The sequence below is a fragment of the Accipiter gentilis genome, chromosome 14 (genome assembly GCF_929443795.1).
Source record: "Accipiter gentilis chromosome 14, bAccGen1.1, whole genome shotgun sequence".
Classification (NCBI taxonomy): domain Eukaryota; kingdom Metazoa; phylum Chordata; class Aves; order Accipitriformes; family Accipitridae; genus Astur; species Astur gentilis.
In genome coordinates this window covers 17953578-17973320 of record NC_064893.1, presented here as the reverse complement: position 1 = coordinate 17973320, position 19743 = coordinate 17953578, and the positions used below count along the sequence as shown (strand labels likewise).

General features: G+C 40.5%; 2 protein-coding genes across 2 annotated transcripts in view; one reads left to right on the top strand and one right to left on the bottom strand.

The window, feature by feature from the left end:
• Window positions 1-4783: 4783 nt before the first annotated feature.
• Window positions 4784-13144, bottom strand: LOC126045670 (serine/arginine repetitive matrix protein 1-like). Its single transcript, XM_049817085.1, is given in 4 exon segments — window positions 4784-4995; window positions 4998-5244; window positions 5247-5699; window positions 13070-13144. Coding segments are annotated over 4 exon segments (987 nt in total).
• ITCH (itchy E3 ubiquitin protein ligase) overlaps window positions 5021-19743 on the top strand; it is a 72311-nt gene continuing 57588 nt past the window's right edge. The window contains exon 1 of the mRNA XM_049817545.1: window positions 5021-5112. The gene's annotated coding sequence lies outside the window, so the exon portion shown is untranslated. The remainder of the gene's footprint in view (window positions 5113-19743) is intronic.

The following is a 19743-nucleotide window of genomic DNA, read 5'->3' as shown; positions in this document are numbered from 1 at the left end:
CCAGGGAAAAATAATGTTCAGCCTTTGGCATGGGGAAGAGAGGAACAATTTTCCCAGTATCTTGTCCTTCCTTTAAAACACCTACATATCTTGGTTGTGTCATTTCCGTTCTCAAGACACCTAATCACTCCTTCCCAGTTCTCTGATTATGCACTGTAGAGCAATTGAGTAATAAAATATTTATTTAAATAGCCACATGTCTTTGTTTTACCCTTTAATTAGATTACTTGGAAATAATAATAGTTTCTTACCAACCTGAGGATTTCGTTCATTCCTTCTCCAGATAACAGGAAGTAATTTATCTTTTCTTACTGATACTTTTCTAAATCTCAAGTCAAATTAATCAATTCTTATTTTAAAGTCAATTAGAAATAGATACACTCTGACACTGCACTGTTATCTTCATGAGTGAAATCATGAATTCAGACTCTGATAACAAGGCACCACAACAAAAATTCTCTTTTTAGGCATGCCAATTTCAAGATAATAAGTCTGATTTTAAAATATAAAGCACTTGCTGCCACAATTACCTAGTTAACACAAAGCTCCAGAAGACTTATTTATAAGAAGACTTACTATATAGTTTTTTATAAAGTGCTTTGAAATCCAGTAATGAAAAATGATGTGAAAATATTCCTGCATTTATAAATCACCGATTTTACAAAGCCTTAAGTCAGACAGGAGTGTTAAGCCACAGTTAAAGATTTAAAATAGCTTAACAGCTAATGGATGCTGATGACATCTGATGACTATTCAACAGTCATTGTGTGATATTTGCTTGGGGCTGTGTCTAGCCTGAAGTGGGTAAGCATTCACACTATCAAAATTGCTTCCATGGAGAGATGGTCACTGTGGTCTCTGCAGTACAAGGACCGGCTTTATGTTGTTGACTTAAATAGCATTAGCAGACAGAGGTCCTAAATGAAGGTGGACAAAAACCTCAGGAAACTCAACAAATATAAATGTGGGTGGTCAAATATAGTTCTGTGTCTGGGAAGGAGTAACCCAATTCACCAGGACACAGGGTCAACTGCCTAGAAAGCAATTTGTGACAAAGAAGGGCAAATGCATCCAGGGCTGTGTCCTCAGAGTGCAGCCAGCAGGGTAAGATAAGGGAACCTTGCCCTTTACTCTGCACTGGTAAGAACCCCTCTGCTAGAGCTGGGTCCAGATTGAGCTCCCTGGTATAAGAAAGGCACTGATGTACTAGAGACCAGGGGAGGCCACCAAGATGATCAGGGATGGAACACAGGACATATGAGGAGATGCTGAGAGAGCTAGTTCTGCTCAGCCTGGAGAAGAGAAGGCAAAGGGGGATCTTACTGCTGTCTACAAATGCCTGATGGGAAGGTGTAAAGAAGATGGAGCCATACTCTTTGCAGAGGTGCACAGGGACAGGGTGAAGGACAAGAAATAAAAGTTCCTGCAAGTGAAATTCCGATTAGATATAAGGGGGGAAAAAATCACTATGCAGGTCATCAAACACTTAACCAGGGCATGAAGAGGCTGTGGGATCTCCATCTGTGAAGATACTTGTCTCTCGACTGGACAAGGCCCTGTGCAACCTTACATAAGTTGTCCTGGTTCAAGCAGGGAGTGGACCTAGAGGCCTCCAGAGGTTCCTTCCTATCTAAATTATTTTGTATTTATGTGATTCTGTCTGGATTTTTGTGTGCTTTACTAAAATAGAAAAAAATAAATCATTAAACACTTGTCAAGGAGCTAAGAAACCCAGTTCTGTTTCCAAGTCTGACAGCGACTTGCTGTGCAACCTTTAGTAAATTATGTAATCTTGGAAAGAATAGGTATGTCATATGCAAGGTCAATGAGGATCTGTTGGTTGAGAGTGGAAAAAGGGAGTGAATGAAGGCAGGGTCTATTTTGGGAGAGAAGATCCCATACTCTAGGGGTGGCAGAAGAATAAGGGTGTTCAGTACTTCTGGTATGCAGTCTTGTCCCAGCCCTCTAGCTGAGGGAGTGTAGGGCTTTGAGGTATCAGAGAGCAATCTCCATTTACAGACTCCTGCTCAAAAATCTAGTAGAATCGCAATATTTTAATGATCCTGCAGGATTTTTTTATTACCACACGAAAGATTCAAACATGGAAGTGATTTACGCAACTCTGCCACACAGATCCTTATCCTCAGTGGTTTCCCAGTCAACTCCCAGCACCAACAGCACTAACTTAGTGTGCTAGTTCTGGCTGTAACAACACAGTTAAGACTGCATTAGTGATTTGAATATTGTTACTTACAGTAGCCCAACTGAGAACAAATGTTATACATATTTTGCCACAAGAAACAGTCTCTGTCCCAGTGACTTTGGTATCTGGATTGGACTGAGAAAGAATGGCAAAAATGTTATGAATATTATTCTCTCTCAGAAATTAACTCTCAGAAGCACTGCTTGACCATATCAAACCTAGGAAATCTGAAAAGCTATGAAGTATACATGGTTTTCCTAAAAAGCCCTTGTACAAGATCATCCTGCAAAGTTGTAGCAAACTTTCCTAATCTGTTGTGGTTCTTACTAGTCAAACGAAAGTCATGACAGGGAATAGCAAGAAAATTTCATCCTGCCTGAGTATCTTGTAGTTATAGAAAGTATAAGGAAAAAGAAAATAATCAAGTACTCCCCTCCTTTCCCCAAATAAGCAAACAACAGAAAGGTAAAATCTTGGATATGTAGCTCTTCTGCCATTCATTGTTCTGGCATTAATTCATTACTTGTTGTTCCAGTTCACTGATAGGCCATGATTTTTAACAGGGAAAATGATCTCTGAAAGAGCGTGAAGATAGCTCTACATTCACCTTGTCCTGGCAAGCATAAACTAATCAGTAGTCTGTGCACCTGGAATGCATTCTTTTTCTCATGAAATCTACAGAGCTGATGGAGCCAGTGGAACTTGACTTGAGGCATCAGAAGCTGAAAAATAAAGAGATTAGGTTTGCTGGGGTTGAACAACAATCACTTTTCTGAAATGCCATTTACAAAAGGAGGGAAAAAATGATAACACAGAGGACAACTTACATGGTACCCTTGAAAAGAGACACTGAATGTTATTAATACACATCTGCTTAGAAACCAGTAAGACAAAACCAGAGACTGCAAATGGCCACACTGCCCTAGGGATATATGCACATCTGTTGAATTCAATAGGAGTCACATGTATGTGTACTTGGGATAGCATTCAGCTTCTTCCTGCAAGCACTAAACATCTACTAAAGTTAAAATTGATTCAGAAAACTGGGGTAAAAGGTCATAGTACACCTAGCTGCAATGTTCCTACAGTTTTGGGAATCAAACCACAGGCAACCTGCAAAAACAAGCCCAATGTTATGTACCAGCTGGGAGACAGAACAAATACACTGTAAAGTAAACCCAGCTATGCTGATGTGGAACTCCAGCTAAACTCAGCCTGAGCTTTACTGTCCTGCCAGGACAGGAATCTGTACTGCAACAATGGATGAGAGATGACTGTTTATGTAGGTGTTGCATGAGAGAGAAATTTCTGTTAAGTAAGGCTAGCAGAAGTCACTTTTATTGTTATTAATTTGAATGGACCATTAAAATATGGAACTGTAATTGTATATATATGTGGCCAAATATCTGTAAAGGAATGTAGAGACTTAAAGGTGCACAGAAAAGCTTCAGAGAAAAAAACCCCAACCCCTCCAGAACTTATTTCAGCTGTTCAGTTTGTTTGGTTCTTGTATTGGCTTCAAACTTGCTTCCCAAGGACGCGCACCTTTCCGACAAAGCCACTCAATTCTGACTTTTCAGTACTCACAGGCTCTGACTGAGCAGCATATATTGTTTGTGCTGGAATTAAAGTGATTCCTGTGCTTGAATTTATATGCATATATACCTTGGCCAGTCATAACCGTAGATGGCTAACTGGCATTGAAACATGTCTTATTCTGTTATGGGAAAACAATCTGAGTTGTGTTCTTGCTTAGGCCTCATCAACAGAAATGTTCACATAATTGTAGCTATGGGGTCATTCTTACTGGAGTTTATGTGTGAAGTAGGGAAGATGGAGTTTCACATCCCTACCAGTTGTAAGAAAACGCTAAACTTTGCACTTGTGAAGTATGTAATTTTCCTGAAAAATTACCAAGGATATTCTTCTACTCTTTGAAAATTAAAGTCTTTTCTCTGATTTCAGTGCATGGAAACTGAACTCTCTTATTCCTCACTGTCAAAAGAGGAGGTGTATTGTAATATCCATGTATTCACTTATGCAATAGTGCATTCTGGTTAAGAAAACATACACTTGAAACAAGAAAGGTTTTATGTAAAGGCTAAGTAATATCAGTAGCTTAAGCATCTGCAGTGGATACGTTAAAACCGCAAAACCTTCATTGTGTGTCACAAAGCCTGTACTGCTACCAGTGATGTCCCAGTTGCTTGACAGGTAGAAACTCTGATTACCCAATACGTCCCTTTGTGCTCTTAGAAATTTCCAGTTATTATTGTGATAACCCAGCGCCATGGATGGCCACAAGTTCGTTCAGGTGTTCTTGTAACTTCACAGGAGCGTTAGCCTAGCCTGCAGGGTTGCTTCGACGGCCAAAGATTTTTGCTGCAGTGTGCATATACAGGTATATACACACACATATCCATACCCTGGGTGTGTGTATATACATACCTAACGGTTTCCAGGGACCTGGCCCAGACGGTAGCTGTGGGAGGCGAGGGGATGACTGGGCCTAAACGGCTCCCTGCTGCTCCGGGCAGCCTCACCAGCGTAGGGCTTGGGAACGGACTGCTTGCGAAGCGTTCACGTGAGCTTAGCGCCAAAGCCCAGGCACACAAACCGCAACCACGGGCGACCCAAAGGGCAAGCACGGCCAGCGAGGCCGACTCGCCAAGCTAGCTCCACCGCGCCGCGGCCCTCACTGCCTGGCGGCCCCTCAGGCCGCCGCGAGCATGCGCGGCGCCTGGCGCGGAGCACGCCGGGACTTGTAGTCACCGCGCGCCCGTGACCGCTGAGCGACTCGGCGCGTGCGCAGATGGCGCCCGACTTTGTAAAGTCGCTGCCTCAGGTTGGGCTCGGACCGGCTGCCATCTTGGCCGAGCGACGGTAGAGCTGCTACGCCGCCGTGTCCGGTGAGGGGAGCGGGGGTCCGCGCTGCGGGTGGGGCGGAAAGGGGGAGGCGGCGGCGGCGGTGGCGGTAGGGACGGGACCCTGCGGGGCGCGGCAGGGCGGCCCCGCCGCTCTCCTCGGTTCCGGGCGGCCGTCGCGCGGCGGCGGAGGCAGGAGGGAGCGGGGGACCCCGGCGGGCGTAGGCCTGGCTTCTTGAGGGGCTTTTCGCCCCCTGGAGGGCCTCGCTGAGGGAGGCCCTCCCCGCCGCCCTGCCTCCTCGGGCCCCGGCGGGGGCAGCTCTGGGGCCGGGGGCTGGGCTGGGACGGCAGCATCGTTCCTTCCCCGGGGGACGGGGTGGCGGTCCCGGGACCCCGGCGCTCCCCTGCGGGAGCCGCCTGGTGCCGCCGCCCCTCCTCCGGCGGTGCCGGTCCGCGCTGTGGAGCCCTTTCCCCGCTCCGGCTGGTGGGGGCACCTGCCTGGGCCCCGGGCTGGGGTGCCCGTTTCCCCCAGCTCTGCATCGCTTGCTCCGGTTGTCCCTAGCAGTCTTGGCTTCCCCTCCCCGGTCGGACCCTGCCGTCCTTTCTAGGCTCCTTGTCGCTGAGATCAGCCTCTAAACCTTCACCTTCTTAGGGCCTTGGGGATTCGCTACCGTCAGAGCTTCGCTTTCTGGCAGTCGTTCTGTAGCACAGCCGTCTTTACAGCCTTTGTATTTAGCCCTCTCGCAGGAGCGCGTCCCCTCTGTCCTGGGCTCTCCGTCCAGATGAGGCTGCTGCTGCAGCCGATTTACGAGGGTTCGCTGCCTTTGTCTTGTCAGGGTAAGCCGTGCCTTGAAGTAATGTTTCCCAGCGATAAAGCATGACTAGAGCTGGAGGTTTATACTGAACTATGTTCCCTCTCGTAAACACAGCAGAATGGCAACGCTGGTGCCACCGCTTTATTTTGGAAACACAGCCGAGTTCTAGCAGTTAACCCTCCCGCTTCCAAGTAGGGTGTCTTTGACCTTGCGTGGCAATAGTATCCAGATAAAAGTACAAGAGGGTGTTTGAGGATGCCTTTATCTAATTGGCTCTGACATCCAAGATTTTAGCTTGGTTTAATAGCTGATGTTAAATTGACAAAAGAACTTCAGGTCTGTATGTGATGCAGAGAAAAACGCGGGTGTACCTTGTGGGCTATCTGTTGTCATTTTGTGGCACCCTTTACCCTTGAAGCTTCAGAAGATATCCCCAGCAAAACTTATCTTTATAGCTTAGTTAGAATTGAAGAAGTCAGAAACCAGTGTATTTTAGGGTATCTTTTACCAATATGTTGTTGTTTATTTTGGTGAGTTTCTCATTGTTTTGTTTGGTCTCTGCTACCCTGCCACTAATCTTTTTCAAAGAGAAAAGGAGAGAAATCTGGGCTGATATTTGTAAGAAGACAGTACGTGTTGAGAGAATGACAGTAGATCCAGCTATTGTTTGCTTGTATTTACCTGAAAAAAGGCATAGATGTTTAAGAATTAAATATGAACTGCAAGCTGTCTTCGGTTCTGAGGAATTTAAAAAAATCTTGTTTGAAAAAACAAATTTAAATTCTTTTCTCTCACAAAGAAAGTCCAAAGCAGTTCTAATTTAATTACAGTTACATTGCTTTTTGCTACAGCCATTTAAATCTGAACTTGGTCTAGTGTGCATTCTTAGTTGTGGTTTGGCTGACAGTTTTAATCACCACACTGAATGCATTCACCTCCAAGTAATCATTGGGATAATATGTAGCATTCTGATCCAAAGTGAATTTTCTTGTCTTTGAAACAAAGAACTGATACAGTACATGTGAAACATGATGTTGCAGTGGAAAATAACTGAGGCTTCTGAGTGCTAACTTTGGAAGCTTCTTACAGATTAGACAGTTATTTTGGGGTTTAAGAGAGATTGAGAGATTATTTATCACCTTGTTTTCTTCCCTCAATTTTCTTTCCCTTAAAGTTCTGTTTCTTCTGTGGTGAAACAGACATGAAATATGAAGTTTTCCTGTTTCTTTGTTTCTAAGTTTCAAAATGGTTTGGGAAAGTGAACTACAGAATAAATAAGCTACTAGGAAGACAGGTAGTAAAGCAGCATGATGTTTCTCTCGTAGAATTTAAATTAATCATTGTTTCTAAGAAAGCTTGCCCTAGGACTGCTTGAAAAATATGTTTCATGAGAGATTTATAAAGTAAATTAATTTTGTTCTATTTTACAGCATATGTCATAAGTAAGTTACTTCTCAACAGCATTATCAGTATCAGGCGATGATAGCATCTAAACAAACATATTTTGTAAATTTAAGCTGTTTAGACAAAGTGGTACATGTATTCAACCATAGTGAAGTGCTTTTCATGTTGCAGCAAAAGGTATTTGATTTCTGCTTAAAAGCAAGGAAAAGAGTCTATAGGGTTAGAGCAGAAGAAAAACCCCTAGCAAGTGGTAATGGTGAAGCTTCCGGGAGTGCTGTCACTGATGCTGTTTAGTTTTAAGCCTTTCTGTTTGGCTATCCAGTTATGTTCATGTAATGTTCTAATTTTTGTCAGTCTGCTGTACTTATATGTAATTGAAGGAACTACTTTGTGCCTTTACACCTAAGGAAAGCAAATACATGTGCATAACCTAGAGAAGAGTAATTGCCTCAGTTGCTTACTGTAACCATACTTTGCCCAACTATAGAAGCACTTTGAAGTGTGCGCTCACCTCAGAAGAGGAAGTAGACAAGCCATGATTATAGTCTAGTTTGGGAGTATTCTGTTTTTCTAGATATTTACTTTTTACTGTCTCGTAAATTGAGTATTTTTAAAGGTTTTAGGCAATCCTTCTTGGGCTTGGTTTGACTGTTACCTGAGCTAATTCTGTGTCTACATTTTGGAGAGGAAAAGGTAGTTTTGCTTCTTCTTCCCTCTCATCTGAAAAATAAAGCAGAAAGGACTCGAGCATTTTCTGTAAGTGACTGGTATTCAGGTTTTACTTGCTGTAGTGCAGAGTTGCTGCAGTTGAAGGATTGATCTTTTTCTTCATAAGAATTGCAAATCACACTTAATAGAAATGAAAGTATTGTAACAAACTGGGAAAGAGCATTTTAAAGTAACCAAGGCCCTGTTTCATATGACCAGCTCTTAAGTTATGCCTAGAATTTCTACTTTTACTATAGTGGGGCATAGAACAAACTTCCTGGTAAAACATCAAGGGCAGATTTTTTTTTTTTTCTCTCTGTGGAAACATGATACTAGATCTTGTTATGCTGGTTATTCAAATCATTTTTTAAAACTTGGCAGTATGTTAATATGCTGTTCTTTTTTTTAAAAAAAGTTTTGTTACAGTCCTCCCATTTAGAAACTGATAATGCCTGCCTTCCTCCCACCTGCCTGAGCTATTCTAAACTGTGCTGGTAGGAGAGCCCTATTGTTTCAGTCATGAGCAGAACTACTTACATGTTTGCATTTAGATCATTGATTTTGAAGTTCAGAGCTTAGACTCAAATGGTATTGTTGTTGAGCAAGAAAAGGCCTATTCTCTTCAGGTGGATTGTTAAAGTTTTATTGTGTGGAACCCTGTTTCTAATCAAGAAGTGAAAGGGAGGTGACTTACCTTTTACCTGAAATGTGCAGATCTTGGGTTTTGGATTGGGTAGGTCATGATATGGAAGCTGGAGCTTTCAAGAAGAGGGTGTTAGTATCACCCTCTATAAAAACTTTACGCTCTCTGTTTTCTGTTCTTTATACGTCTAGCTTTTTGTCAAGGGTAGTCTTTAGACATATTTTTTTTCTCTTAGTGTTAGCTAGATACCTGGTAATCTTTTTTAAAGGAAGAGAAAGAGCAGTTAAAAGTTTAAAGCAATCTTGAATAGAAAAAGACATAGTAAAGACAGGTCTGTAATCTGGTTTTGATTTATTCATGAATTCATCAAATAGATAGCCATTTGTAGTGAAATATCCATTGAGAATAAAAAATTTGTGACTGGGAGCATACTCATTTACTTAAAAATAAAACGGATTCCTTCAGTTTCGTATGGTTGTGATGGAACTTTTGCCTGTGCAAGTCATTCCTAAGTGGTTACTGGCCTTTTTAGTTTTGCCTTGATCAGTACAGTGAAAAAATGTAGGGAAGACTAGGTGCTGAGCAAGTTGAAGAGTATGTATTGAGACATAGAAGAGTAGATTGTGTTAATTTTTAACATGCTTTTGGTCAGTATCCATCCCTAGTGCCTGCTCCTATCCCCAGTGCTAGCTGTCTATTAATTATATATTAATAATCATTACTATTGCTTGTCAGTTAGAGTGGTCAGATATCCAAATTTTTATTTCTTCATTGCTGGTTTTGCAAACATTTGAATGGATTAAGACCTGTTGCTCCAACTACTGCATTTGTACTTTTCTGACACCGTAATTTTTGCTCTGCCAGTGCCATGAGCTGCTCTTCTCTTGATTTATTTGCAAAGCAGCTAGATGGAGTGAGTTTGTTCTTTATACTTTGCCTTGTCAGAGCCTGAAGTAATTGACCTTTGGATCACTCTGATTAATTTCTCTTCATAGGGCTTGCTTCTACAAGTGTGTGTGTGCCTTGCATGTATAGGTATATGTGTATTTCCTACTGCTGTAAATATATCATTTCAGACTAGATAAAAATGTGGGGATTAATATATAAAAATGTTCATAAGGTGATAATGTGTTTGGTCTGATCTTTGACCCTGCTTGCTAACTTCTATGAAAGTGATGAGCTGCATATTTTCACTAGATTTTACCTGAAGATGAACACCGTTTTTCCTACCTATTAAAGTTAAGACCTTCTGGGGCAATACTGCATATGAAGGGCACTTCACTCTAGAGAGGAAGTGAGAAAAAAGAAAATGGAGGAGCTTAGAAGATAAAAAGTAATAGTGTGATACTGACTTGTTTTTTGTATAAGGGTAGTAAGGCTGCTTATGTTCTTAAACGTATGTGATTCATCCAGTGCATGTGTTGTCATCAATGATGCAGTCTTCAAAGCAGCTTCTTATTCCAGCTGTTGGAAGGGGAATAACGTGTATAATGGTAACAGGAAAGAGGAGGGAAATGCTGAAGGTTTAAGAAAATGCTTTGACCACCTCACTCTACATTAAAAGTTCCTATAGCTATCCAAACTAAATAGCTGTCACCTGTGTTTTCAGGTAGTTTTTTTTGCATTGTGTTATTTAGTAAATACTGGCCATGTGTAACATTTCTAATTCCATTTAAAAGTGTTCATCACCTAAAGATACAGAGGAAGACTTGTGATCAATGGGCAGTACTTCTACAGATAATTAGCATACTCCATTTTGTGCTTGTTAAATTGATTTTACCAGTAAAACATTAGCATATCTTTTTTTTTTTTTGCAAGCATGGCATGTGCTGTATATTAGAATGACCAATTTCCAGAGCAGTGCTACATTTGTTAAACACTTGCCTGAACCAAATCTAGTTCAGGTCAATGAATAAACTATCACAAGGCAATGGTGTTCTCATTGTTCTTTTTGTGCACCCATTGAATGAGTGTATTTAACCCCTGTTCTGAAATCTGATTTGGGCAAGTGGATTTGCTCTGTGTGGAAACCTGTTGACACTGCTGCTGGTTTATTTAAGTATTCTCAATGGTTTAAAATTTTAAACATAGTCCTGTGAGGTGTGGCATATCATTACTTTCTTCCTTTCCTTTCCACCCCTCATCAGACCCTCAAGAACTACAAGACTTTTATGGCATTAGTGACAATTTGAGTTTTTAAAGCAAAAGATAACATTTAAGAAAAGTCTTGCTTTCATCTGGGATGTGAATGTCTGAACAAAATAAAACTGTCCTGATGGGGGATATTAGAGGTGGAAACACTTTCAGATTAGTGTGTGTTCAATTCAAAGCTGTGAACTTCCTAGTGAACTGTACATTTGAGTGTAGAAGATACCAATAAAATGAAAATTACAGTTAAGGGTGGACGATGTGGGAGTTGAGAGGGGAGTGACTTTGTAGACAGTAATGATAGGGATAGGATCTATTGTGAGTTCTAGAAGCCTGTGCTACAGCTAGGATTTCTTTTCTTTTTGGAATTTCACTTCCTTTTATAAAAATAGTAAACACTGTACTTTGTATTTTGTACTTCTGCCTTCGTAACTTGTAATCAGAAGTGGTAAGGCTCTCATGCATTACAAAGTAAATTAAAAAAGTGTCTGAACAAAATTTAGAATGATTGTTAGAACTCATGTGATATAGACTCAGGGTTTGTATCTGGAAGAATGCTTTGCTGATGAAGGTCATTACATAGCATTATAAGCTTATGGGCCTATACTTCTACTCCAGTATGTGAATATGTTTTTGGTTTGCCACATAGTGCATGGACGGGTGACCCATGAAGGGGTGTATGTATAGTGTAATAAGCGTGTTCACACTGAATTACACTCCTTGTATAGAATACTTTGACAGGGCATGCAAAGTATGCCTATTTTATTAAAAAAGATATTGTTTTGCAGTTATCAGGGGCCCTAGGCTTTTTTTTTCCCCTGAAGATTTACTGGATTTAAACAGGTCAGTGGGTGTCAATTTAGCACTAGAATTGGCACAAAGATAGGGAAGGACTATGTGACTGGGAGGAGCGTAAAGGGGAAGGTGGGACCACTCTTTCAGCAATATCAAGCTGCCAGAATCAAGCTCACCGTCTGTGCTCCCCTGATAGCTGCAGCAACTGTATTGCTGTCACTCTTACTGTACAGTTATCTCTGGCTCACTGTCAAGTTTAGTTTAGGAGATCGTTCTAAGCTTCTTCACAGACCTGTGGGCTTTAAGTTGTATCCCTGTCATGTGGCAATTCCCTTGAAATTGAAGGATGCAATTAATGTTTGTTGTTGGCAAGTAATCCTGTTCTTTTTTTAAATGTACAATTGTCAGTTCTTCATATAGAAGATCCAGGATGTAAAGACTGAAACTTTCATTCAAGGATTTTATTTATGACTACAGTCAGAAGTCTTGGGTAACCCAAGATTTCAGAAGAGAAGTCTATTTTATCTTTTGATAAAAGGCAAAAGGGTTTTAGGGCAGTCCCATAAAAACCAAGTTAAATAGAAGCGCTGAGAATATTGAAATAGTGGTGCAGTTCTAAGCCATCTTTTTCCTTTAGTTTCTGTTTTGTTTTTCAGAGAAGCATGAGCTGGAATGTAGCAAGCAGTTGCATTTTGCAGGGTTGGGGTGGCTGTGTTGTCCACTCCTGGCTATGGTTTCATGTTACCATCTGGTCACTCACAAAAGATTCATAGGAAGCAGGTGATGGACTTCTGTTGCAATTAGAAAACATGAAGATGATTGCCCTGGAACTCAAGATTTTGTTAGCAGCAGTTTACTGTTTTAAAAAGACAGTGACCCATAGCAGACTTTCTGATACCTCAGTGTTTACTTAAATAATCTCGATTCTCCCCTCTCCCCCCCGCCCCGAAATTCTCATTTCCATTACATCTTTTGGATTTGTGTGCTTTACTTTAGTAATCCATAATTTAGGTTGGAGAGATGCAACCTTTATTTCCAGCTGGCATTGAATTTAGCACACAGGAATATTACATTATTTTGTTGCAAATACTAGATTTCCAGTTCTAGTTTCTTTGATTGTTTGTAATGATTAAGGGTGTTCAGAGAAACAGCTTATCTTTCTTATGGGTCAATGTATATATATTCATACCTTGTTAACTAGTTAACTGTAAGAATTTCAGTGCATTGGCTACAGTAGTTCTTGTTCTTACAGCTGAGTCAAAGTTAATCAAGAGGCACTGTGTCTTAGACCATCTAATTTGCTAAAGCAAGTACAAGCAGCAAGTGACAAAGAACTTTCTCTTTCAAGAGATTTCAAATAATCAGCAAATTTCAGATTGGTTGTCACTGGGAGTAGAGAATGATTCATCATTTCTTTCATGAGCCTTGCCAGGTTGAATTGCAGATTTGTGCAGTCTGTTTTGATTTCATTTATTGCACAGGTACCTACAGTGACAATCTGTTTAGCAAGATAGTTTTTGTCAGACAATATAATTTGCCAGTATCTTTCTACTGACACCTCCATGGCCCTTTTTATCTGTGTTCTTGGGAGCAAAGAAACAGAGGTGTATCTGGGGTTCTTTTCATTGTTATACCCCCACAGGGGAGCACCTTTGTACATGTGTGAACCTTCATCAATGCTATTGAACACTCTTAAAACAAGGTGTGTTGGGTGCTGTACAGTTCTCTACAGACCATACTAACGAATCATGGTTAGGTTAATGTAGATAACTGCTTTATTATGCTTTTGAAAAATGTATCTGCTAGACTTGAGTCTTCCAGGTGACAGGATCTGGTTTTAGTTCTGGGTTTATAGATTGCTAGTAAACAATAGCCTTTCAAAAGGCTACTTTTAAAAACAATCTTTAAAACAATTGTGATGGCAGGTGAAGTTGTCGTTCTTAGTAATGAATACAGGTAATAGTATAATTTAATAGTCAAGCTTTCTGGTTTTTTTTGTCTTCACCTCCCTCCCCCGAGTTAAAACTTTATGTAGGTTTGTTTGAATAAAGGTATGTATGAACCATTGATAATGAAATGTAGCGCTGAGAATGGAATGGGGAAATATGTTGAAGCAAGCATTGAGCTGTAAACAAGAAGAAAAACTAATGGCTGGAGATTATTAAATCCTCTGCAGACACTGTCCTCTGTTAATAACTGAATGTATAACTGCTTCTAAAGTGACATGTTTAAGAGCTGCAAGGTGGATCGTGAAACAGAAGATGGTGGCCTCGTATTTTGTTTTACTGTCAGAGATTATAATATAGAGATTGTTTCTCATTGACACTTCAAAAGTAAAGCCTTTGAAATACATTTTAAAATAGCTATAATACAAAAACATTAGTCGTCTTCTGGTGCCAGATCACAAAATAACCAGTCAAATTAGTTAAAGCTCAAGTGGTTCTCCAACATATCTGCTAGTATCAGTCTTTTATCACTCTTCCCATGAGCATCAAATTAAGTCCTGCAGTTTTTGAAATGTGCTCATGAAGTTTAATAATGATTTCTGCCTTTTTAATTGGGAAATAACATAAAACTGTAATCTGAACTGTGATGCTATGTGGGTTGTCATGGTTTAACCCCAGCCAGCAACTAAGCACCACGCAGCCGCTCACTCACTCCCCCCCATCCAGTGGGATGGGGGAGGAAATCAGGAAAAAAAAGTAAAACTCGTGGGTTGAGATAAGAACAGTTTAATAGAACAGAAAAGAAGAAACTAATAATGATAATGATAACACTAATAAAATGACAACAGCAATAATAAAAGGATTGGAATGTACAAATGATGCGCAGGGCAATTGCTCACCACCCACCGACCGACACCCAGCTAGTCCCCAAGCGGAGATTCCCTGTCCCCACTTCTCAGTTCCTAAACTAGATGGGACATCACATGGTATGGAATACACCGTTGGCCAGTTTGGGTCAGGTGCCCTGGTTGTGTCCTGTGCCAACTTCTTGTGCCCTGGCTGGGCATGAGAAGCTGAAAAATCCTTGACTTTAGTCTAAACAATACTTAGCAACAACTGAAAACCTCAGTGTTATCAACATTCTTCACATGCTGAACTCAAAACATAGTAGCGTACCAGCTACTAGGAAGACAGTTAACTCTATCCCAGCTGAAACCAGGACATGGGTAGTTTAGTAATAATGAGGTAGGGGAGATAAATGTATGCATTGGGAACTCTGAAATGAGAGAAAGTTAGTGGATATGTTAAAACCATAAGGCTAAAGTGGTAGAACAGCACATTGGTGTGAATTTGTCAGACTGGTATGCAGCTATATTATGCCTCCATGATCAAGTTACCTGTATATATCATTGGGATTTTTGGCAGCATCATTTTTGTTTGGTTTTAGTATCATAAGTGAAACTCCCATCGCCATTCTTTCCCGCTAAGGTTTGGATTAATTTATATAGATACCTAGAAGAAACTTTTAGAAACTGTTAGAGGATCAGCATCCTTTAAGTGACATTCCTGCCCAAATTTGTCACACACAGGATATTTCTAATGTAAAATAGAGTAATTAGTTTGGTTGAAAGTACTGCAGAGATTGGGACGGAGGCTTTATAGACACATGGAAGAGATACGGAGCAACATATGGGTAACTGTCCAGAGTTGCTCTGGAAAGTTATCACCGTATGAGTTAAAATGAAGGGAATTCTTAAAAGTATGAACAGTTGGACATGTGCCAATAGCAAAGTAAAATGTCTTTTTGAATAAACAGACTATCAACCATGATATTCAATGACTTCCCCATCTCTGTTGTTATATAAATTATGAAGGGATATCACAGGTTCCAAGGCAGTGATATGTGAATATTTTATGAGGTTATTTATTGGGTCAAAAGAGGATTAAAATAAGCCAGGAAAGCAGTGTGCATATGAAGTGTACAATAGCATTCCTTCTCTTGGGACAGTTGAACTTGGCCTTGATTTTTGCATGTTTTTCAGTATCATATTACCTGATTGTTATTAACTGCAGCTAGCTAACACTTTGCTATGTACAGTCTTGGACATTTTGTAGAAGATTGACTCAAGCTGTATTGCATTGCTCTCTTTAATAGAGAGTAGCAATAAGGTAAATGGAAGTAGTTTAAAGTGAGAAAAAATACCTAGTGTAGGCTTGTGCATTGAATTTTAATATAGGACTTGGGAAAAGCTGCAGAAATTAATTATATTCGAGATGAGGATGACTGAACCTGAAGAAGGTACATGCTGACTTATGCAGTCTGTGCCTTTCTATTCAAACTAGTAAAACTTAAGCTGTAATCAATAACTGGGCACTGAAAGGGAACCTCAGTTTGAAAAAAACCCAAACAACAAAACCAAACAACAACAAACTATATAACCAACTTCATAGATGTCTCTTTAGAGGAAGAATCTGTTACAAGACAGAGACTTAAAGAGAGTAAGCAGGAAGTACAGGACAGGTACAACAGGAATTATTGAGGTTGTTTTAGGGAAGTTAAAGAATCACAGAATAATTGAGGTTAGAAGGGACTTCTGGACATTGTCTGGTCCAAACCCATCTGCTTAAAGGAAGGCCAGTTAGAGTGGTCAGTAATGTGTTCAGTTGGGTTTGGAATATCTCTGAGGACGGTGACTTAACCTCTCTTGTCAAGCTTCTTCACTGTTCAACCACCTCACAGTAAAATAAGTAACTAAATCCCCTGTTTCTAAGTGGAATTTCCTGTATTTTAATTTGTGCCCACTGCCTATTGTCCCCTCGCTGAGCACTGCTGGCTTCATCTTTTTTAACCCTTTATATCCCCTTCAGGTATTTACACACACTGATAAAATCTTCATGAGCATTCTCTTTTCCAGGATTAACAATTCTAGCTCTCAGCCTCTCCCCATATGTCACGTTCCAATCACTTAATCATCTCTATGGCTCTTTGCTGGTGTTGCTCCAGTATGTCTATGTCTCTCTTGGGGAGTGTCCTGGTTTCAGCTGGGATAGAGTTAACTGTCTTCCTAGTAGCTGGTGGTACTATGTTTTGAGTTCGATATGCAAAGAATGTTGATAACACTGATGTTTTCAGTTGTTGCTGAGTAGTGTTTAGACTAAAGTCAAGGATTTTTCAGCTTCTCATGCCCAGCCATCGAGAAAGCTGGAGGGGCACAAGAAGTTGGCACAGGACACAGCCAGGGCACCTGACCCAAACTGGCCAACGGTGTATTCCATACCATGTGGCATCCCATTTAGTACAGGAACTGGGAAGTGGGTGAGGGAATTGCTGCTCAGGGACTAGCTGGGTGTCAGTCGGTGGGTGGTGAGCAGTTGCCCTGCGCATCATTTGTACATTCCAATCCTTTTATTGTTGCTGTTGTCATTTTATTAGTGTTATCATTATCATTATTACTTTCTTCTTTTCTGTTCTGTTAAACTGTTCTTATTTCAACCCACGAGTTTTACTTTTTTTCCCCGATTTTCTCCCCCATCCCACTGGATGGGGGGGAGTGAATGAGTGGCTGCGTGGTGCTTAGTTGCTGGCTGGGGTTAAACCACGACAGGGAGCCCGGAAGTAGACACAGTAGCACACCAGATGTGGTCTTGCCAGTGCTGAGTAGAGGGGAAGGACCACCTTCCTCATCCTGCTAGTGAGTCTCTTCCTAATGCAGCCCAGGATGTTGGTGACCCCTTTTTTTTTTTTTGCTGCAAGGAAGCATTGCTAGTTCATGTTCAACAAACCAGTGTTTTCTGCAAAGTTGCTTTCTCTCCAGCTGTCCCCTGGCCTTTACTGGTGGATGAGTTTATTCCTCCCCAGGTGCAGAACTTTGCACTTCACCTTGTGGAACTTTTGTTTCATCAGTGTATTTGCTGAGAGTGAGCTTGGTCCCATTGTCCAGGTCATAAATGAAGAAGTTAAACAGTATTGGCCAAGTATGTATAACTGGGGTACACCACTAATGACTGGCTCCTAACTGGACTGTGTACCGCTGATCACAACCCTTTGAGCTGTGCAGTTCATCCAGGTTTTCAGTCCACCGCACAGTCCTCTGTCTGGCCCATACTTCATCTTGTCTATGAGGATGTTATAGGAGACAGTGTCAAAGATAACCAGCATCCACTGCTGTCTTCTCAACTACCAAGGCGTCTTTTCATAGAAAGCTGTCAGGTTGGTCAAACATGATTTCCCTTTCGTAAATCCATGCTGACTAATCCAAATCACCTTCTTGTCCATAATATGTTTGGAAATGGTTCCTATGAGAATTTGCTCCCTCACCTTCCCTGGGACTGAGATGAGACTGACCAGCCTGTAGTTTCCCGGATCATCCTTCTTGCTCTTTTGAAGAAAAGAGTGACGTTTGCTCTTTACAGTACCCGGGAATGTGGAAAGTTGCTCAGTGGAGTTGAGTGACCTTTTCACTTTTACGTGGCATGGTATGGGCTTCACTGAGCTCAAACATGACTTCAGAGATTTGTCAGAAATTTTAGTCTTAGTGAATGATTTTCTCTAGTGCATAGAATGGATGGGAAAAGAGTTTTTTGGCCTCTCTGTAGATGCTTAATACTTCTTGAAATTTATCCTCCCTGTAAAAAGAAATGTTTTTGTTTACACAGGTAGTGGTACTCAGTTACTGGTCTTCCTTCCACATGAAACCAGTAGTTCTGTGGTCCAGCTTATTGCTTAGGCCTCAGAGAAACACAATCTGTCACCCTATTTGAAGACACAAATACTTTGTGCTTTATGACAGAGCTTTATTTTTAACCTCAGCATTAATCATTCAAGTTAAATAGATATATGCTTTAAATGCAATCTTAATCTATTTGACTAAAAAGATCCTTATTACTTACTTAGTTTTAATTGCCGTGGTCATGTCTTTCCAGTAGTTTTGGAGAAATAATTTTCTAGCCTAGATTTTTTGCAGAAGAAGGGAAAAGACAGATCTGTCCCAGTGATGGAGAGTGGGAAACTTTGGAGTTTTTTATAAAGGAAAGTGTTCTATGAAAGAATCTGCTTTGAAACTGTCAAAACAGAGTGAAAGGTAGAAGTCTTGGTGACTAAGCATGCTTGTGCATGAAAATACTTATATCAACATTCACAGAATTAAAGAAAGAGAACAGAAGTAATGCAAAAGAATGAGTTTGAGTCAGTGGATGTAGCTTAGACCCATGGAGGTTTTCCATGTGGCCAGAATGCATACCAGAGAAGAATAGGTGAAGGGGAAACAGGGAATGCATCTGCATTAGTGTTTTAATTGTTTTTATTTGGACAAGGAAATTAATCCCCTGATTGTTCTTACAGACTGCACTTCGATTTGACTCGTGAAATGATCTTGGATCAAGGAAGTTGAATTGCTTTTGGATAAAACTAAACTGGAAGCTGCAGTCCAACTGGTGTGGGGCTATGGGATCAGAGCAGAGCTGTTCCAAAATAAAACTCAGGAATGTATACAATGTTGGTATTGGGTCTATAGACCTGTCTTACTTCCTAGCTCCACTTCTTTTACATTGCACTGCTTGCTGATGTGGACATACCTACAGCAAATCACATTAAGGAAGATACAGTGAGAGTTCAAAGACTGTCATCACTGGAAAAAGGCTGTTGCCATTCTAAAAGACACCATAACAAAAAAGAGACAGGTTGACTACAATATTTCTGAAACATGTGTGCAAGGAGTTTTTAGAAAGATTAGAGTACAAGAGGTGAAAAATCTGTCTGTAACACAATAGGAATCTGTTTTGGCAAGTATTTCCCTCAGTGAAGCTTAGAAGCCATAAGACAATGCAATAAGCTAATACAAGCTAAAAGGGAATAGACCTATTTCTATTTTTAAATACAACTTTTAGAAAGGAATTATTTTAATTTTCCTTGAATGTGTACAATATGAACAAGTGTAGAAAATGAAGAAGCAGTAAAAGTCTTCAAGAAGAAAAAAGAAACAAACCAAAAAGAAACCTAGACTGATAGAAAGGGAAGCATTTATATGGATTTTTATTAACAAAACATGCAGGGAAACACATCCTAAGGTGTTAAAGGACTAGCTATTACATTCATTAAACACAAAACTATTCTTGGAAAACAGTGGGATGGAGAATGCTTCAGAAGGAGTTAGCTTAGAAGCTCTTCTCAGTCTTTCAACTGAGCACCATATAAAATGAATGTACAAACATATACTGG